At 50.6% G+C, this 13924-nt stretch overlaps 1 protein-coding gene across 1 annotated transcript; it reads left to right on the top strand.

Moving 5' to 3' along the window:
- Positions 1–3065: 3065 nt before the first annotated feature.
- CCDC124 (coiled-coil domain containing 124) lies at positions 3066–13598 on the top strand. Its single transcript, XM_053584845.1, has 5 exons — positions 3066–3206; positions 7508–7677; positions 12324–12513; positions 12901–13015; positions 13110–13598. The coding sequence occupies exons 2-5, from the start codon at positions 7519–7521 to the stop codon at positions 13315–13317; spliced, it is 672 nt and encodes a 223-aa protein (XP_053440820.1). The 5' UTR covers positions 3066–3206; positions 7508–7518; the 3' UTR covers positions 13318–13598.
- Positions 13599–13924: the final 326 nt, after the last annotated feature.

A 13924-nucleotide genomic window follows, 5' to 3' on the forward strand; every position in this document is an offset into this window, starting at 1 on the left:
TAACCTTGGCTAAGCAGAAGCTTTCCCAGGACAGAACTTGTCACTGGGATCTCTCCTTAAGTGGCTGTCTATTTATCCAATGCACCAAAACCAGCCTCAATCTATGCCTGTGAGGGCCGAAGCTGCAAGGCAGCCCTCCTACTGCCAAACACTGAAAGCTCCGCTCTTCCTCAGTGTCTCAGTCCCGGCCTTTTGCACTGTTCACAGTCACTAGATCACTCGCCCAAGGTCTCCTGAGCCTAGCTCTGTGACCCTGAGAGTGGAACCTGCAGGGCAGTTCTCCCACAATGGCTGTGTGAGGCCCACAGCTGAACAATGTTAGCTTCATTCCACCCCAGCGGCTCAGTCCCAGACCCTGGACAATGCTTAAAGTCACCTGCACTCTTGCCCAAGTTCTCCCAAGGTAACTCAACCACGTGTTAAAGTCCAAAAAAACAAAACAACTTACAGGGAAGGCCTTTCCTGTCTGCAATATTTCTGCTGTTGTAGTTGCAGCTGCGGCAGCCTCAGACTATATACAACCACTTGCCACTTCTCCACTGCTTTTGTCCTCCTCCTAGGGTCCAGAAGTCTCTCACTGTCTCCCTGCATCCCTAAAGGGATGTTTCTGGGAAGAGCCCACAAGCCAGAGGTGCCTGGAGTCTTCTTCCCCAATCTCACCTCACCCAGTTGCAAAGAAGCTGTTATTCGGTGGCCATCTTGTTCCCCCGCCCCCACCGGCCATGCCAATTATTATTTAAGATAAGGGTTAATTATTGTTGTTTAAGATAACGGTTAACGTGGCTTTTGCTTTGAACTTTTATGTATAAACTGTGGTTTTGGAAATAGAAGAGCAGAACAGACTTGAGAGACTACGTTTGCTGTTCTCCAGAACTGTTGGCCTTCTGACAGTAAAGTTTGTTGGACCTAATCCCCATCTCTGCATTTGGCTGACACTGACAGGCAGCCGAATTCTCTTTATCCAGTAACATTTCGTGACAAGGTCTTGCTCTGCAGCCCAGGGTGGATTACCCCAGGGTCATCATAGCTCATTACAACTTCACACTGCTGGGCTCAAGCAATCCTCCCACCTCAGCTTCTTGAGTAGTGGGGACTACAGGTATGCTCCATCACACCTGGCTAAATTTTCTATTTTTTTTTTTTTAGAGATGGGTTCTCTAAACCCAGGCTGTTCTCAAACTCCTGGCTTTAAGTGATCCTCTCACCTCAGCCTCCCAAAATCGTTGGGATTACAGGAGTGAGCCACCACATTGGGCCTGGCTTTTTCTTCTCACTTTACACTCACTCCCATTGTTCCCTTTGCCCAGAATACCCTTCCTGCTTTTTCTTTACCCAGTTCTCTTCTCCAAGCTTCTGAACTCTACTTAAATGCCACCTCCTCTGAGAAGTCCTCTTTGATCAGGTTGTGCACCTCCATAACCTAGTTTCAAAACTGGGCCAACTCATGGTTACAATCATAATCTTTCGTGATTTTCTACCTTTCAGCCCTAGAAGACCAGAGAACTGTATCTGTGGCTGACAGTAGAATCTCAATACTTAGAGAACATCAGCATTTAAGAAATATGGAATGTTACAACAATAGAAGCCAAGAACCCTTGGGAACCACGCTCCTGAAAGGGGGTGTCTGGGAGGTGGTAGAACTCAATTTGCAGTGATGAGCTTCACTTGCAATCCTAAATTATGTCAATATGAGGTAAGAGGCTGTCTTGTCACATGTGAGAAAGTGCAACAAGTCTAGCACCTTAACAGTGAAAGGATAACAACGTGTTGTCTTTGGCAACTTCATCTCACTCCTCACTTCCAATACAAGCTTACATTTAACTCTGTCTTTGGGCCATAGTCAGTCCACGTGTGTGAGCTTCACCTGCCAGACATCACAGCCATAGGAAAGACAAGAAAAAAACAGGTCAACAAACTGATAGGGCAAATTGATGGTCACAAGGAAATTAAAACATAGGGCTGGAGATGGGGGAGTCAACTTTGCCTGGGGGCAGGGTGGTATCCAGGAGGGTCTCTTTGAGGAAGGGATATTTGGGGCCAACGCCTGAAGGAAAGGAGGAAGTTGGCCATGTGAAAAGCCTAGGCAGAGTACCTGGGCTGCTGCCTCCATCAATTTTATAAAGAGGGCTGGTTGTGGCCAGAGCTAAGCGCTAAAGGAGGAAGAAGAGGAAAATGAGGTGGGGGACTTGGCAGGAGAGCTGGGGGGTAAACAGGGATCCACCGAAGGTGTTAGAACAGATGCGCATTGTCTGGTTTAGGTCCCAGAAGGGTTGCTGGTATTGCCTTCTGGAGAACAGCTAAGGCCTCGGTGGTCAACTCCTATCTGAATTGCTCCCAAATGCATTCGCTGCTTCTCTTCTCACAGCAGTCCCTGTGTTATTCTCAGACCTCTAATATCTATTTTACAAATGAGGTCACTAAAGTTTAGGAAATGCAGAAAATATAAAGAAAAAGTGCTTAAGACAAATTGGCGCCCCGAATTTAATTGCTGAATAAAATAACAAAAGTAAATAATATTGCGCGCGGGGTGAGGCGGGGGCGCTCAACGATCCAGGAGGAGGGATCGGAAGAACCAAGAGAAAGAATTTAAACCTACTCGCGGTTTTATTTCTGCCAAATTCAATTCCCGGTCTCTCTGTGCCTCTGTTTCCTAACCTACACAGCGTGGAGTGTAATTTCTTTGTTCCCTTCTCGCTTCTCTCCCCTGTCCCGCCCCAGCGTCGCAGGTGGGAACCAGAGACTTGGGACCACAAAAGCGGTTTCAAAGAGCTAAGCGATTTCGAAGGGCTATTGATTCCTCAGTGCGCAACTTATACACCTCTCCGCATGAACCTCGGGCGCGCCCTGGCGACAGGACAGCTCCTGGCTGACTCCGCCAGACCACATGTGAAGTCGTGGCCGACATCTTTCATCCGGGCAATGGCCATCTTGATAAAGGCCGTGTACTAGATTTTAGTTTCTACTTGCCCCTCCTTGTTCGTCAATATATAAAGTGAACGCAGGGAGTGGAGTATATGCACTATCGCTTTTTAAAGACACACAGAAATGGCTGATTACCTTGGCTTGGAACTCAAACCCAGCTAGTATTTCCTTTACCAAAGTGGCGACAGCATGACACTAAATGGGTGCGCGCCGCTAGAAGCTCAGCGCGTAAGGCCTGTGATAACGTCACGGAGGCGCGACCGAGCCGGTGCTGGGGAAAGGAGGTAGGAGCGACCGCGGCGCGGGCGGAGCCCGGGTTTGGGGGCGGACGGGCCCGGCGGGGGCTGCTTAGCTTGGTTCCATCCTTTAGGAGGTGGGGTGCTAGGATACTGGGGCTCTCCTGATGTCAGGTCTCGACCGCTCTCGAGGTGGGGAGAGGGGGCTGTGCCCATTTCCCGACCAGACAATTGAAGCCTAGAGGAACAGCTTGGTATTTCAGGCACTGCCCTGGAGCAGCTTCCGGTCTTGAGGGTGACAGAATTGAGTGCGGATGCCTCGGCTTCTTGCAGGGGAATCAGGGCTGGGGGGAGCCTAGAGGGACAGCCGGGAGGAATTCTTGGAGAAGGTGGTGGTGCGCTTCATCCTCCATTCTCTTGCCTTCACATTCGATCAATCGCATACGTCTTGATTCCCTCCTAAGTGTATCCTTTTGCCCAGCCTGAGCCACTTCCTGGACCCCGCCAAGACTCCAGAATCCTGTCATCCCCAGAGTCCATCTTATTACCACCCACAGAGAGTTCTGTCTGACCCACAGATCTGGGCCTCCCAGCTCTAACGCCCCCCACATTTTCCCATCATCCTGGAATACAAATCACCTCTTTTCCTAGCCCTGCCTCTTACATATGACTGCAGACTGAGATCTCCGGGAAGCCCCTTGACTCCGGCTGGGTCAGAAGCCCCCTCTGGACTTATTCAGCGCCCTGCGTGTCCCTATCACAACTCTGTTAGCATTTTGTGACCCTTGTTATTACTTGTGTATCTTCTTGCTAGTCTGGGAGTCCCATGCAGACTGGATGCTCATTTGCCTCACCTCTTTTCCCAGCATCCCACACGTGCAAGATGCCCAGTAGATGTTTGTTAAATGATAGCATGTGTATTTGAGTGAATGTTTAACACACAGAGAAGGATTGTCTGTATTAGTCAGCTTGGGCTGTCATAACTAAATACCACAGGCTGGGTGGCTTAAACAGCAGAAACTTATTAGAGGTTGGGAAATCCAACATCAAGGTGTTGGTTGATTTAGTCCCTTGTGAGGACTTTCTTTCTGCTTTGCAGACAGCCACCTTCTCACTTCCATCCTGATGGGGAAGACAAACATTTGTCAAATAATTGTATAAATGAATATAATAAAATAGCAATATACCAACACCTCAAAGAGAAGTTTGTATGATCAGGGAAGGCTTCCTGGAGGCAGCAACACCTGAGCTAGGCCCTCAATTTAAATAGGAGTTAACAGTACCTGTAGTCCCAGCTACTCTGGAGGCTTAGGCAAGAGGATCACTTGAGCCCAAGAGTTTGAGGTTGCTGTGAGCTAGCCTGCCACCATGGCAATTCTACCCAGGGCAAGTGAGACTGTCTCAAAAAAATAAATAAGTAGAAGTTAACTACGTAAAAAGAAGAGCAAAGAGTATCCTGCTGGACAGCATAGCAAGTGCAAAGGCCCTGGGGTAGAAACCTGCTAAGTGTATTTGAAAAATGGCAAGGGAGCAGTTGTGGCTGCAGCAGGGAAGTGTGAGGAGAGGTGGACAGGAAGGGGAGCAGGGACAAGTTTAGTTGGGGAGAGCCTCAGTTTTCTTATCTGAAACCTGGACAGTGACCCTCATTTCTGGGGACGAAAGTACCCATCTTATATGCTGCCTAGGGGTGAAATGGTTTAGGATGGGCCTGGCACATTGTGTCAGTCAGAATTTCAGTTATTGTTACTGTTAAGCTTTGTCTGACTCCAAACCTCCACTCTGCCCACTGCACCATCTTAATTCTTTCAGTGTGGGGCTCCCACCCTCAACCCCTCATCAACCCACACAGCAGGTGGGGGCTTTGGAACAATCTAAATGAGAAGGTGTTCATGCCCTGCTCAAAGCTGCCTCTCCCTTCCCCTCAGTCACCTACTCATGCCCTGCTCAAAGCTGCCTCTCCCTTCCCCTCAGTCACCTACTCCGTCGTCAGTGGCCTCTGTACTGTTTTGTAGCTTGTAGCCTCATAACTGCCACAGGGCTTTAGCCTGTCCTCTGCTTTCTGCCCAGCATTCTCTTTGTCCTCCCAGTGTTGTCTCAGCTCTGCTGCCACCTACTGGAATGTTGTGAGAATGCACTAAGATGCTGTTTGAAAAGGACTTTGCACAAATGCTGCAAACCAGCAGATGGGATTTCTGGTGGAGCTCAGAGATGGGAACCTACCCCCACAAGTCACACAGCTAGGAGGTTGGGGTGGGGATTTGCCTGGAGATCCTGGGCAGGATGGCCCCTATATGCTTTTCTCTTCGTTCTTGGATTCTGGGCCTATTTCTCCAAGGTTTAGCAAAGGACAGAACTGGAGAAGTTTGGGGGGGTGGGTGGGTGGCAGAGAATGATTCAGAAGACAGGAATATCAGCCCGTTCTCCAGATGAGAAAAACTGAGGCCCAGAATGCTGCAGTCACATTCTTTGGACTGCACAGCATGGGCAGCTTGAGTTGGCACTCTTTTTTTTTTATAACAGTCTTTTTATTTTATTTATTTATTTATTTATTTTTGCGGTTTTTAGCCAGGGCTGGGTTTGAACCCGTCACCTCCGGCATACGGGGCCAGTGCCCTACCCCTTTGAGCCATAGGTGCCGCCCGAGTTGGCACTCTTTTTTATTTTTGAGACAGAGTCTCACTTTGTCGCTCTCAGTAGAATGCCATGGCATCATAGCTCACAGCAACCTCAAATTCTTGGGCTCAAGTGATTCTCTTGCCTCAGCCTCCCGGTAGCTGGGACTACAGATGCCTGCCACAGTGCCTGGCTATTTTTAGAGACAAGGTCTCCCTCCTCTAACTCAGGCTGGTCTCGAACCTGTGAGCTCAGGCAATCCACCTGCCTCAGCCTCCCAGAGTACTAGGATTACAGGTGTGATACTAGGCTTTCGTTTTTTTTTTTTGCAGGTTTTGGCCTGGGTTGAGTTTGAACCCTCCACCTCCAGCATATGGGGTCGGCACCCTACTCCGTTGAGCCACAGGCGCCGCCCAGGGCTTTTGTATTTTTATAAACACTGGAGAAGCTGGGGAATCATAATGTCTCTTAGCCTCTGCTCAGCCTGGCACTCTTAATTTCTCAACCACATAGCCTGCCTTCCTGCACCTGAAAAGCAGGCTTTGGAGTTGAGACCTTAGGCTCAGCCTCATGTGACATGGGCAGGCACCTAGGCTGCCCCTCCTTAGAATGGGAATAATGACAGCCCCCACATTTATGACTTTGGAGGAATTCAGTTGAGTTGACCCCCATGTGAAGTGCTCTGCTGAGAGCCAGACATGGGAAGGTTGGCAGGTGGGGACATTGGCATCTGCCATTTGTGTCTACCACGGTGGCTTTATGTTTGTTGTAACATCTCCCTGCTGTCCAACTGGCCTTTCAGGGAAGTTCATGGCAGCTGGTCACCCAGGGTGAGGGATACATGGCCACAGATCTGTGGAACTTGTGGACTGAGGCACCTTGAGGGGCAGAGCGGGAGAGCCTCCACAGACTGCCAAACAGGGTCCATAGCAGCATGACTTGTAAGAGCAAGTAAATGGAAACAACCCAGATTTCCATCCATGGACAAATGGATAAACAAAATGTGCCATATTATGTATGTAGTGGAATGTTATTCAGCCATAAAAAGGAACGAAACACTGATGCCTGCCATAATGTGGATGAACCTCAAAATATGATGCTGAGTGAAAGACACCAGTCATAAAAGGCCACATAGTATATGATTCCATTGATGTCAGATGTCTAAAACAGACAAATCCACAGAGATAGGAAGTGGATTAATGGCTGCCAGGGGCTGGGGAAAGGGGGAATAGGGAGTGACTGCTAATGGGGATGGGATCTCCTTTGGGGGTGATGACAATGTTCTGGGACTAGATGGAGGTGGTACACCAAATTGTACACATTTAAATGGTACATTTGTGTCATGTATATTTCACCTTAATAAAATGTTAAAAGCTTGAGCAAGAGCAAGCTTAGCCTCTGCTCAGCCTCCCATCTCTACTAAAAATAGAAAAGAAACAGTCAGGCATGGTGGCATGCACCTGTATTCCCAGTTGCTCAGGGGGCTGAGGAAGGAAGATCACTGGAGCCCAGGAGTGGCATGATGATGCCACTGTACTTGAGCTGGAACAATAGATTGAGACCTAGTCTAAAAAAAAAAAAAATTAAAGGAGAGAGGAAACACTAAGTTCAAGGCCCTCATTTAATACAGGCAAGATCAATGAGCCCCCAAAGGGTCCTGGCTGCCCAGATGTGAATGTAGGGGTGCCCAGGGTCACACTGGTCCCCACTTCCTGGTCCCTGTCCTTTTCCCACAGCCTGCTGAGGGATGCCCAAGAAGTTCCAGGGCGAAAACACCAAGTCGGCAGCAGCCCGGGCAAGGAGGGCAGAGGCCAAGGCAGCAGCTGATGCCAGGAAGCAAAAGGAGCTGGAGGATGCCTACTGGAAGGACGACGACAAACACGTCATGAGGAAGGAACAGCGCAAGGTCAGTATGGCCCGACTTCCCTGGTCTATATGCCCTGTAGCAAAGCCTACAGCCCTGTGGAGCTTTCATGTGAAAGGCCAAAGACATTGGAGGTGGAGGAAGGAGGCTGAGGCAGAAGAAGCAGTTTGTGCAAAGGCCCTGGGGTGGCAAGGACTTGGTTTGTTTGGGGAGCAGTGAGGGAGTTACTGCTATAGGTTTGTCTCTCTCCATCAAGCAATGCCAGGGTTGGGCTCGACTGGTCTTTCTTGCCTGGAAGTAATTCTCCTCCCAGGGGACACTTGGCAATATTTGGAGACATGTTTGGTTGTCACAACTTGGTGCGGGGGGGTGGGGGGTGGCCAGTGACATTGCTGGCATCTAGTGGGTGGAGGACAGGGGATCTGCTCAACACCCCACAGTGTGATACTTCCACAGCAGAAAATGAGCCAGCTTTGTATAGCAGTAGTGTAGAGGCTGAGAAACACCATGATTCCTTCATTTCCAGCCTATTGATCTGCTGACCCTGGGTCCACAGGCTCCTCCAGGTGTTTATAAAAATACAAAAGCCCAGGACCAGGGCTGGGCCCAGTGGCTCACACCTGTAATCCTAGCATTCTAGGAGGCCGAGGCAGGTGATCACCTGAGCTCACAAGACCAGCCTGAGCCAGAGCGAGACCTTGTTTCTTCCTTTCTTTTTTTTTTTAGACAGAGTCCCCCATGTCACCCTTGGTAGAGTGCTATGGCGTCACAGCTCACAGCAACCACAAACTCTTGGGCTTAAGAGATTCTCTTGCCTTAGCCTCCCAAGTAGCTGCGATACAGGCGCCCAACACAACCCCTGGCTATTTTTGTTGCAGATGTCATTGTTGTTTTAGCTGGCCCAGGCTGGGTTCCAATCCGCCAGCCCCAGTGTATGTGGCTAGCACTGTAACCACTGTGCTATGGGCGCCGAGCCTGAGACCCCGTTTCTAAAAATAGCCAGGCATTGTGGTGGGCGCCTGTAGTCCCAACTACATGGAGGCTGAGGGAAGAGAATCACTTTTTAAGAGTTTTGAGGTTGCCGTGAGCTGTGACGCCATGGCATCCTACCGAGGAATGACAAAGTGAAACTCTGTCTCAAAAAAAAAAAAAAGCCCACGACCAAGCAGGAAGCTTGTGCTACTTTGATTCGCGTCTCCCAAGTGGTTCTGGGCTGCTGCTGACCTGTTTGGTGCAGTAGGTGGCGCCAACGAGCCATCTTAGACACAGCTCCTGGTCTCTGCCCTGAGCAGGTGAGACGCTCCTGCCCCAGCCTAGGGGTCCCTAGGTCCTGACAGCTGTCCAGTTGGTGGGGCACCTGAGCACTTCCACCTGTTTTTCCCATCATCTTTTTTTTTTTGAGACAGAGCTTCAAGCTGTTGCCCTGGGTAGAGTGCCTTGGCATCACAGCTCCCAGCAACTTCCAACTCCTGGGCTCAAGCGATTCTTCTGCCTCAGCCTCCCAAGTAGCTGGGACTACAGGTGCCTGCCACAACGCCCAGCTATTTTTTGGTTGCAGCTGGGATTCGAACTATTTTTTGGTTGCCGCTGGATTTGAACCTGCCAGCTCAGGTCTTTGTGGCTGGCACCTTAGCCACTTGAGCCATAGGTGCCGAGCTTTTTCCCATCATCTTTATGTGCAGAGCTGAATCCTGCCTTGCTTTAGGAACCGTGAATGTCAGTGGTTCCCCCTCTGTGTTCCCCTCCATTCCCCCTGCTGCATTGAGTCCATAGAGAACTTTATTTTTTTGATTCTCAAAATTTTGACACTGTAGGAAAGTTGAAAACCCAAAAAGAAAAACATCTGCCAAAGACCCAGTGTCCAGCTAGAACTGCCACAGACCTTTTGATGGAGTTTCTGGAGCACTGGTCTAGCCCTCCTAATAGCCTGCATCTTGGGCATTGGGGTGTCTCCCTCCTCTGGATGAGGAAACAGGCAATGAAGACAGAAAGCTCAGATCATATGGCTGTGAGGAGGGCTGGAGCCAGGGTGGCACCTTGTTTGTTATAAGGTTTGATGAAGAGTTGACAAAGTGTACTTGTCTTAGGCATATAGGTCAGGAATAGGTACCTGTCAGCATATCTGTGCCACATGCACCTGGAAGATGATACAGAGCAGAGATTGGATAGGCTGTAGGAGCCAGATGGTAAATAACTTAGGCTTCACTTAGGGGCCACATGGGAGGCTGCCAGGCTCTATCATTGTAGCACAGAGGTGACCATTGACAATAAATTCACAAATGGTTGTGACTGTGTTTACATAAAATTTTACCAAAACAAGCAGGGGCTGTAATTCACCAACTCCTGCTGTTAGAAATTCTCAGTTCTTGGACAGCGCCTGTGGCTCAATGAGTAGGGCGCTTCCCCCATATAACGAGTGTGGTGGCGGGTTCAAACCCAGCCCCAGCCAAACTGCAACAAAAAAATAGCCGGACATTGTGGTGGGCGCCTGTAGTCCCAGTTACTCGAGAGGCTGAGGCAAGAGAATCGCCTAAGCCCAAGAGATGGAGGTTGCTGTGAGCCCTGACCCCACAGCACTCTACCGAGGGCGACAAAGTGAAACTGTCTCTGAAAAAAGAAAAAAAAAAAATAGAAATTCTCAGTTCTTGGGAACTTCCTCATGACCTTACCTGCATCTCCCTTCCCCCAGCAATGCCTCTCCTGATTTTAAACACCAGACCTTGACATTGCTCTTGAACTTTAAGTGAACTTGACTCATTGGTATGTCTGCTTTTTGTGTGGTGTCTCGCTCAGACTGCCCTTGGTTTTTCACTATTATGCCATTTTCTGGGTTTTATCTCTTTCCTCCTGTCCACTGGCATGTTACCAGGCCTCTCTGAAGCTCACCTGGTCCCTTTTTTTCCCTAACATAACAAACACCTTTAAAATATATTGTTTTATGGAAAATAAAAATAAGAAGAAATCCATACTTGGTCCTGCTCCAAACTACTAAAAAAAATATATATATATATACACACACACACACACCCCAACATGATGCCAACGGCTTTTCTCACCCTACATGACAAGGCCTGTGCCCTTGGCAAAATGTCCCAAAGACACATTTCTCTTGACCTCAGATTAGCCCCAGGCTGTCGCATTTCATCTCCACTTGTTCCATATTAAGCAACTCTGTGATGAGCACCTGACCGGTGACTCTCTAGATTCCATCTCAATTATTTATGTGGCTCATTTCCAGTGGTTCTGGAATATTCCACCAAGTGGATTCATCCTTTGCCTATTGCCAGATGATGCCAATTGCTAATTGCCCTTTTTTAAGAGCCTCAAGTGACTTTTTAAAAACAATTTTGATGAACATCAGATAGAAATGCTTGTGCTCTCTTTTTAATCCCTAATACAATGGCTGCATGCTCCATGTCCTTCCAGAGTTATTGGAGCTTCTGGAACTTATTCATTTACTCACACATTTTTGCCTAGCATCTACTGAGTGCTGGATGCTGGGCATTTGCAGGGCTGGGGACACAGGGCAACACAGCCCAACAGGTCACTGCCCTCCTGGGTCTCCCTTGCTGAGGGAGAGATGGCTGGCTCTGTTCAGCAGAAAGCAGCCATGCAACTCAGTACAGGGCCTCTGCCCCTGGGACAATAACATAATCAGAGATCTTAGAAAATGGGGATTTTCACAGTGTTGGAAAGAGCCCTGCAATATAGGGGCAGGTTGGGGTAGGGAGCTAGGAGGAGCTGGTGTTCACTAGGGTCGGAGGCCAGTGAGGGCACGCCAGGTAGAGGAACAGCCTACCGTGAGGCCTGTTGGATGCAGATGAGTACAGAGAGTGCATGTGATATTCATAGGTCCCAGAGCCTCAAGAGAACACTCCCTCTGAGGCTCAGAGTACGATGGCCCTGCCTGAGGTGCTGCCCAGTAGCTGCACTCAAATACCCTTGACTTTAACCTTTTTCCAACTTTCCTATTGTGCTGGTGGACATGGGGCCAGAGGCCCAGAGGGTGTCCTTAGACATGTCAACCCCTCTTCTGGGACTTAGTTCCATCAAGCCTGTTTGGAGCTGCCCAGGTAGTATCCCTGGAGGTACTACATGTGTGGGGACCACACCAGGGGAGCTCTCAGGCAAAGGAGGGAGATGACAGAGTTGTAGGCAGGTGGAAGTGCCCAAGGGGCAGGGGATTCTGAGGATGGGTGCCAGGCAGGAGGCAAGGGACTGTTGTGAACCTGTAGCAGCATCATGAATAAACTAAAACCTTGCTCTGCCCTCTGGGATAGGTGGAGGCCAGTGGTGAAGGCCAAGTCCCCATAGGCGAGATGTCCCCTCATCCAGCCAAGTGGTTCCTGCCTCAGGGCCTTTGCACTACTGCACTGTCCACCAAGGACTCTCCTATCCCCCAGTGTTTCCCCTGGCCTGCCCTCCTAAAGCCTAGGTGCATCACTTCTCCTTCAGTGCCACCCTTCTACACTGGCCAAGGTTTTCATATGGTCCCCATTCTCATGTATGATGGGAGGCCCCACAGGCAAGACCTGTACAGATCTTACTCCTGTGTCCCCTGCACCCAGCACATGGTCTAGCACACAGCAGGGCCTCATTCTGTGTTGGCTGAGGTGAAAACAGAGACCCAGCCAGAAACATGCTGCTAAGTAGAGTTAGGTCCTCAGCCTGACTGCCGGTCTCTGCAGGAAGAAAAGGAGAAGCGGCGCCTGGATCAGCTGGAACGCAAGAAGGAGACACAGCGCCTGCTGGAAGAAGAAGACTCAAAGCTCAAGGGTGGCAAGGCCGCCCGGGTGGTTGCGCCCAGCAAGGTCACCCGTGCTCAGATTGAGGACACGCTGCGCCGTGACCATCAGCACAAGGAGGCCCCCGACCCAGGTGGGGCTGCATCTCTCTCTCGGGTGCCCTTTTGGCCACTGGAGAGGTGGAGCAGGCCTCGAATATGGACTTTAGTCTACAGCCCCCTCCTGGCCCCCAGAGAAGTTGCCTGGGCTCTCCACGGTGAAAGCCTGGGTGGGTAGGTAGGCAGCCTCTGTCCTGGCAGGCCTGGCTATGTTTCCCTAGCCCAGGCCTGTGTGCAGGTGGGCTAGGCACTAAAGGGCAGGACCCACTAACTGCTCCTGGGAGGGTTTCCCTGTTCAAGTTGCACTTCTATTCCTCCCAGATCCCTTCTCCTTCCACCTCTGTCTCTTTCATCTCTGGAACTGTGCATCTCTGCTAATCTTTCTCTGCCACTGTGTATGTATCTGTCACCCACCCACCCAGCTGAGAAAGCCAAGAGCCATTTGGAGGTGCCATTGGAGGAAAATGTGAACCGCCGTGTGCTGGAGGAGGGCAGCGTGGAGGCGCGCACCATCGAGGACGCCATCGCAGTACTCAGGTAACAGGGCAGGGCCTGGACCCTAGGGGCAGGTCTTGTACCTACGGGGGCGGGGCCGCGCCCAGGGGGCTTTGACACCCCTGTCCACCCGCAGCGTCTCTGAGGAGGCTGGTGACCGGCACCCAGAGCGACGCATGCGCGCTGCCTTCACTGCCTTTGAGGAAGCACAGCTACCACGGCTCAAAGAGGAGAACCCCAACATGCGGCTGTCGCAACTGAAACAGCTACTCAAGAAGGAGTGGCTGCGCTCCCCCGACAACCCTATGAACCAGCGAACCATGCCCTTCAATGCCCCCAAGTGAGCCCAGAACTGGGGGAGCCATCTTATGGGCAGTCTAGGTCGTGACTCTGCACACCCTCCTGCTGGGTCAGCTCCAAGGATTACAGAGAGGTCCAGGGGCCTAGGCGTCTATCCCCAGGGCTACGTGCAGTGCCATCACCAGCCACCCCGTTTCCGCCAGAAGATCCCTGCTCTTAGTAACACCCTTATCTCTCCCATTCCCACCCACCCACCCCCGCACATGTGTGTAGAGCCCCGGGGCTGAGTGCCCAATAAAGGCAGTCAGCAAGGCTGCAGTGAAGCCCTGTGTGCACATGAACCCTAAGTGGGTAGGGAGAGGGAGGCCAGAGGAAGGAGGAATCATTGGGCTACGGATGTCTTTGGGTATCTGCTGTGAATCACTCTAGGACCACAGCTGGAAAAGACAAGGGCCCCCAACAGTGCTCCTGCCAGCACCCCCTTCTTGATTGTGCCAGTTGTCTAGTGAGACTTGAATCACCCATTCTTCTGTGCAGTCTTTTCAGGGCTGCTGCAAGGAGGTGGCTCAGAGAGGTGGAGGACTGGCTGCACATAAGAGGCAGAGCCACAGAAGAGCTGGAAGCAAGTCATTGGGCTCCTATGACTCCAGA

The sequence above is a fragment of the Nycticebus coucang genome, chromosome 3 (genome assembly GCF_027406575.1).
Source record: "Nycticebus coucang isolate mNycCou1 chromosome 3, mNycCou1.pri, whole genome shotgun sequence".
Classification (NCBI taxonomy): domain Eukaryota; kingdom Metazoa; phylum Chordata; class Mammalia; order Primates; family Lorisidae; genus Nycticebus; species Nycticebus coucang.

Excerpts from the sequence above, each read along its gene's own strand:
- CCDC124 (XM_053584845.1), top strand. The coding sequence starts at position 7,519 with ATGCCCAAGAAGTTCCAGGGCGAAAACACCAAGTCGGCAGCAGCCCGG. Across the intron at positions 7,678-12,323 it reads TGAGGAAGGAACAGCGCAAG|GAAGAAAAGGAGAAGCGGCG; the intron begins GTCAGTATGGCC and ends CGGTCTCTGCAG. Across the intron at positions 12,514-12,900 it reads CAAGGAGGCCCCCGACCCAG|CTGAGAAAGCCAAGAGCCAT; the intron begins GTGGGGCTGCAT and ends CCACCCACCCAG.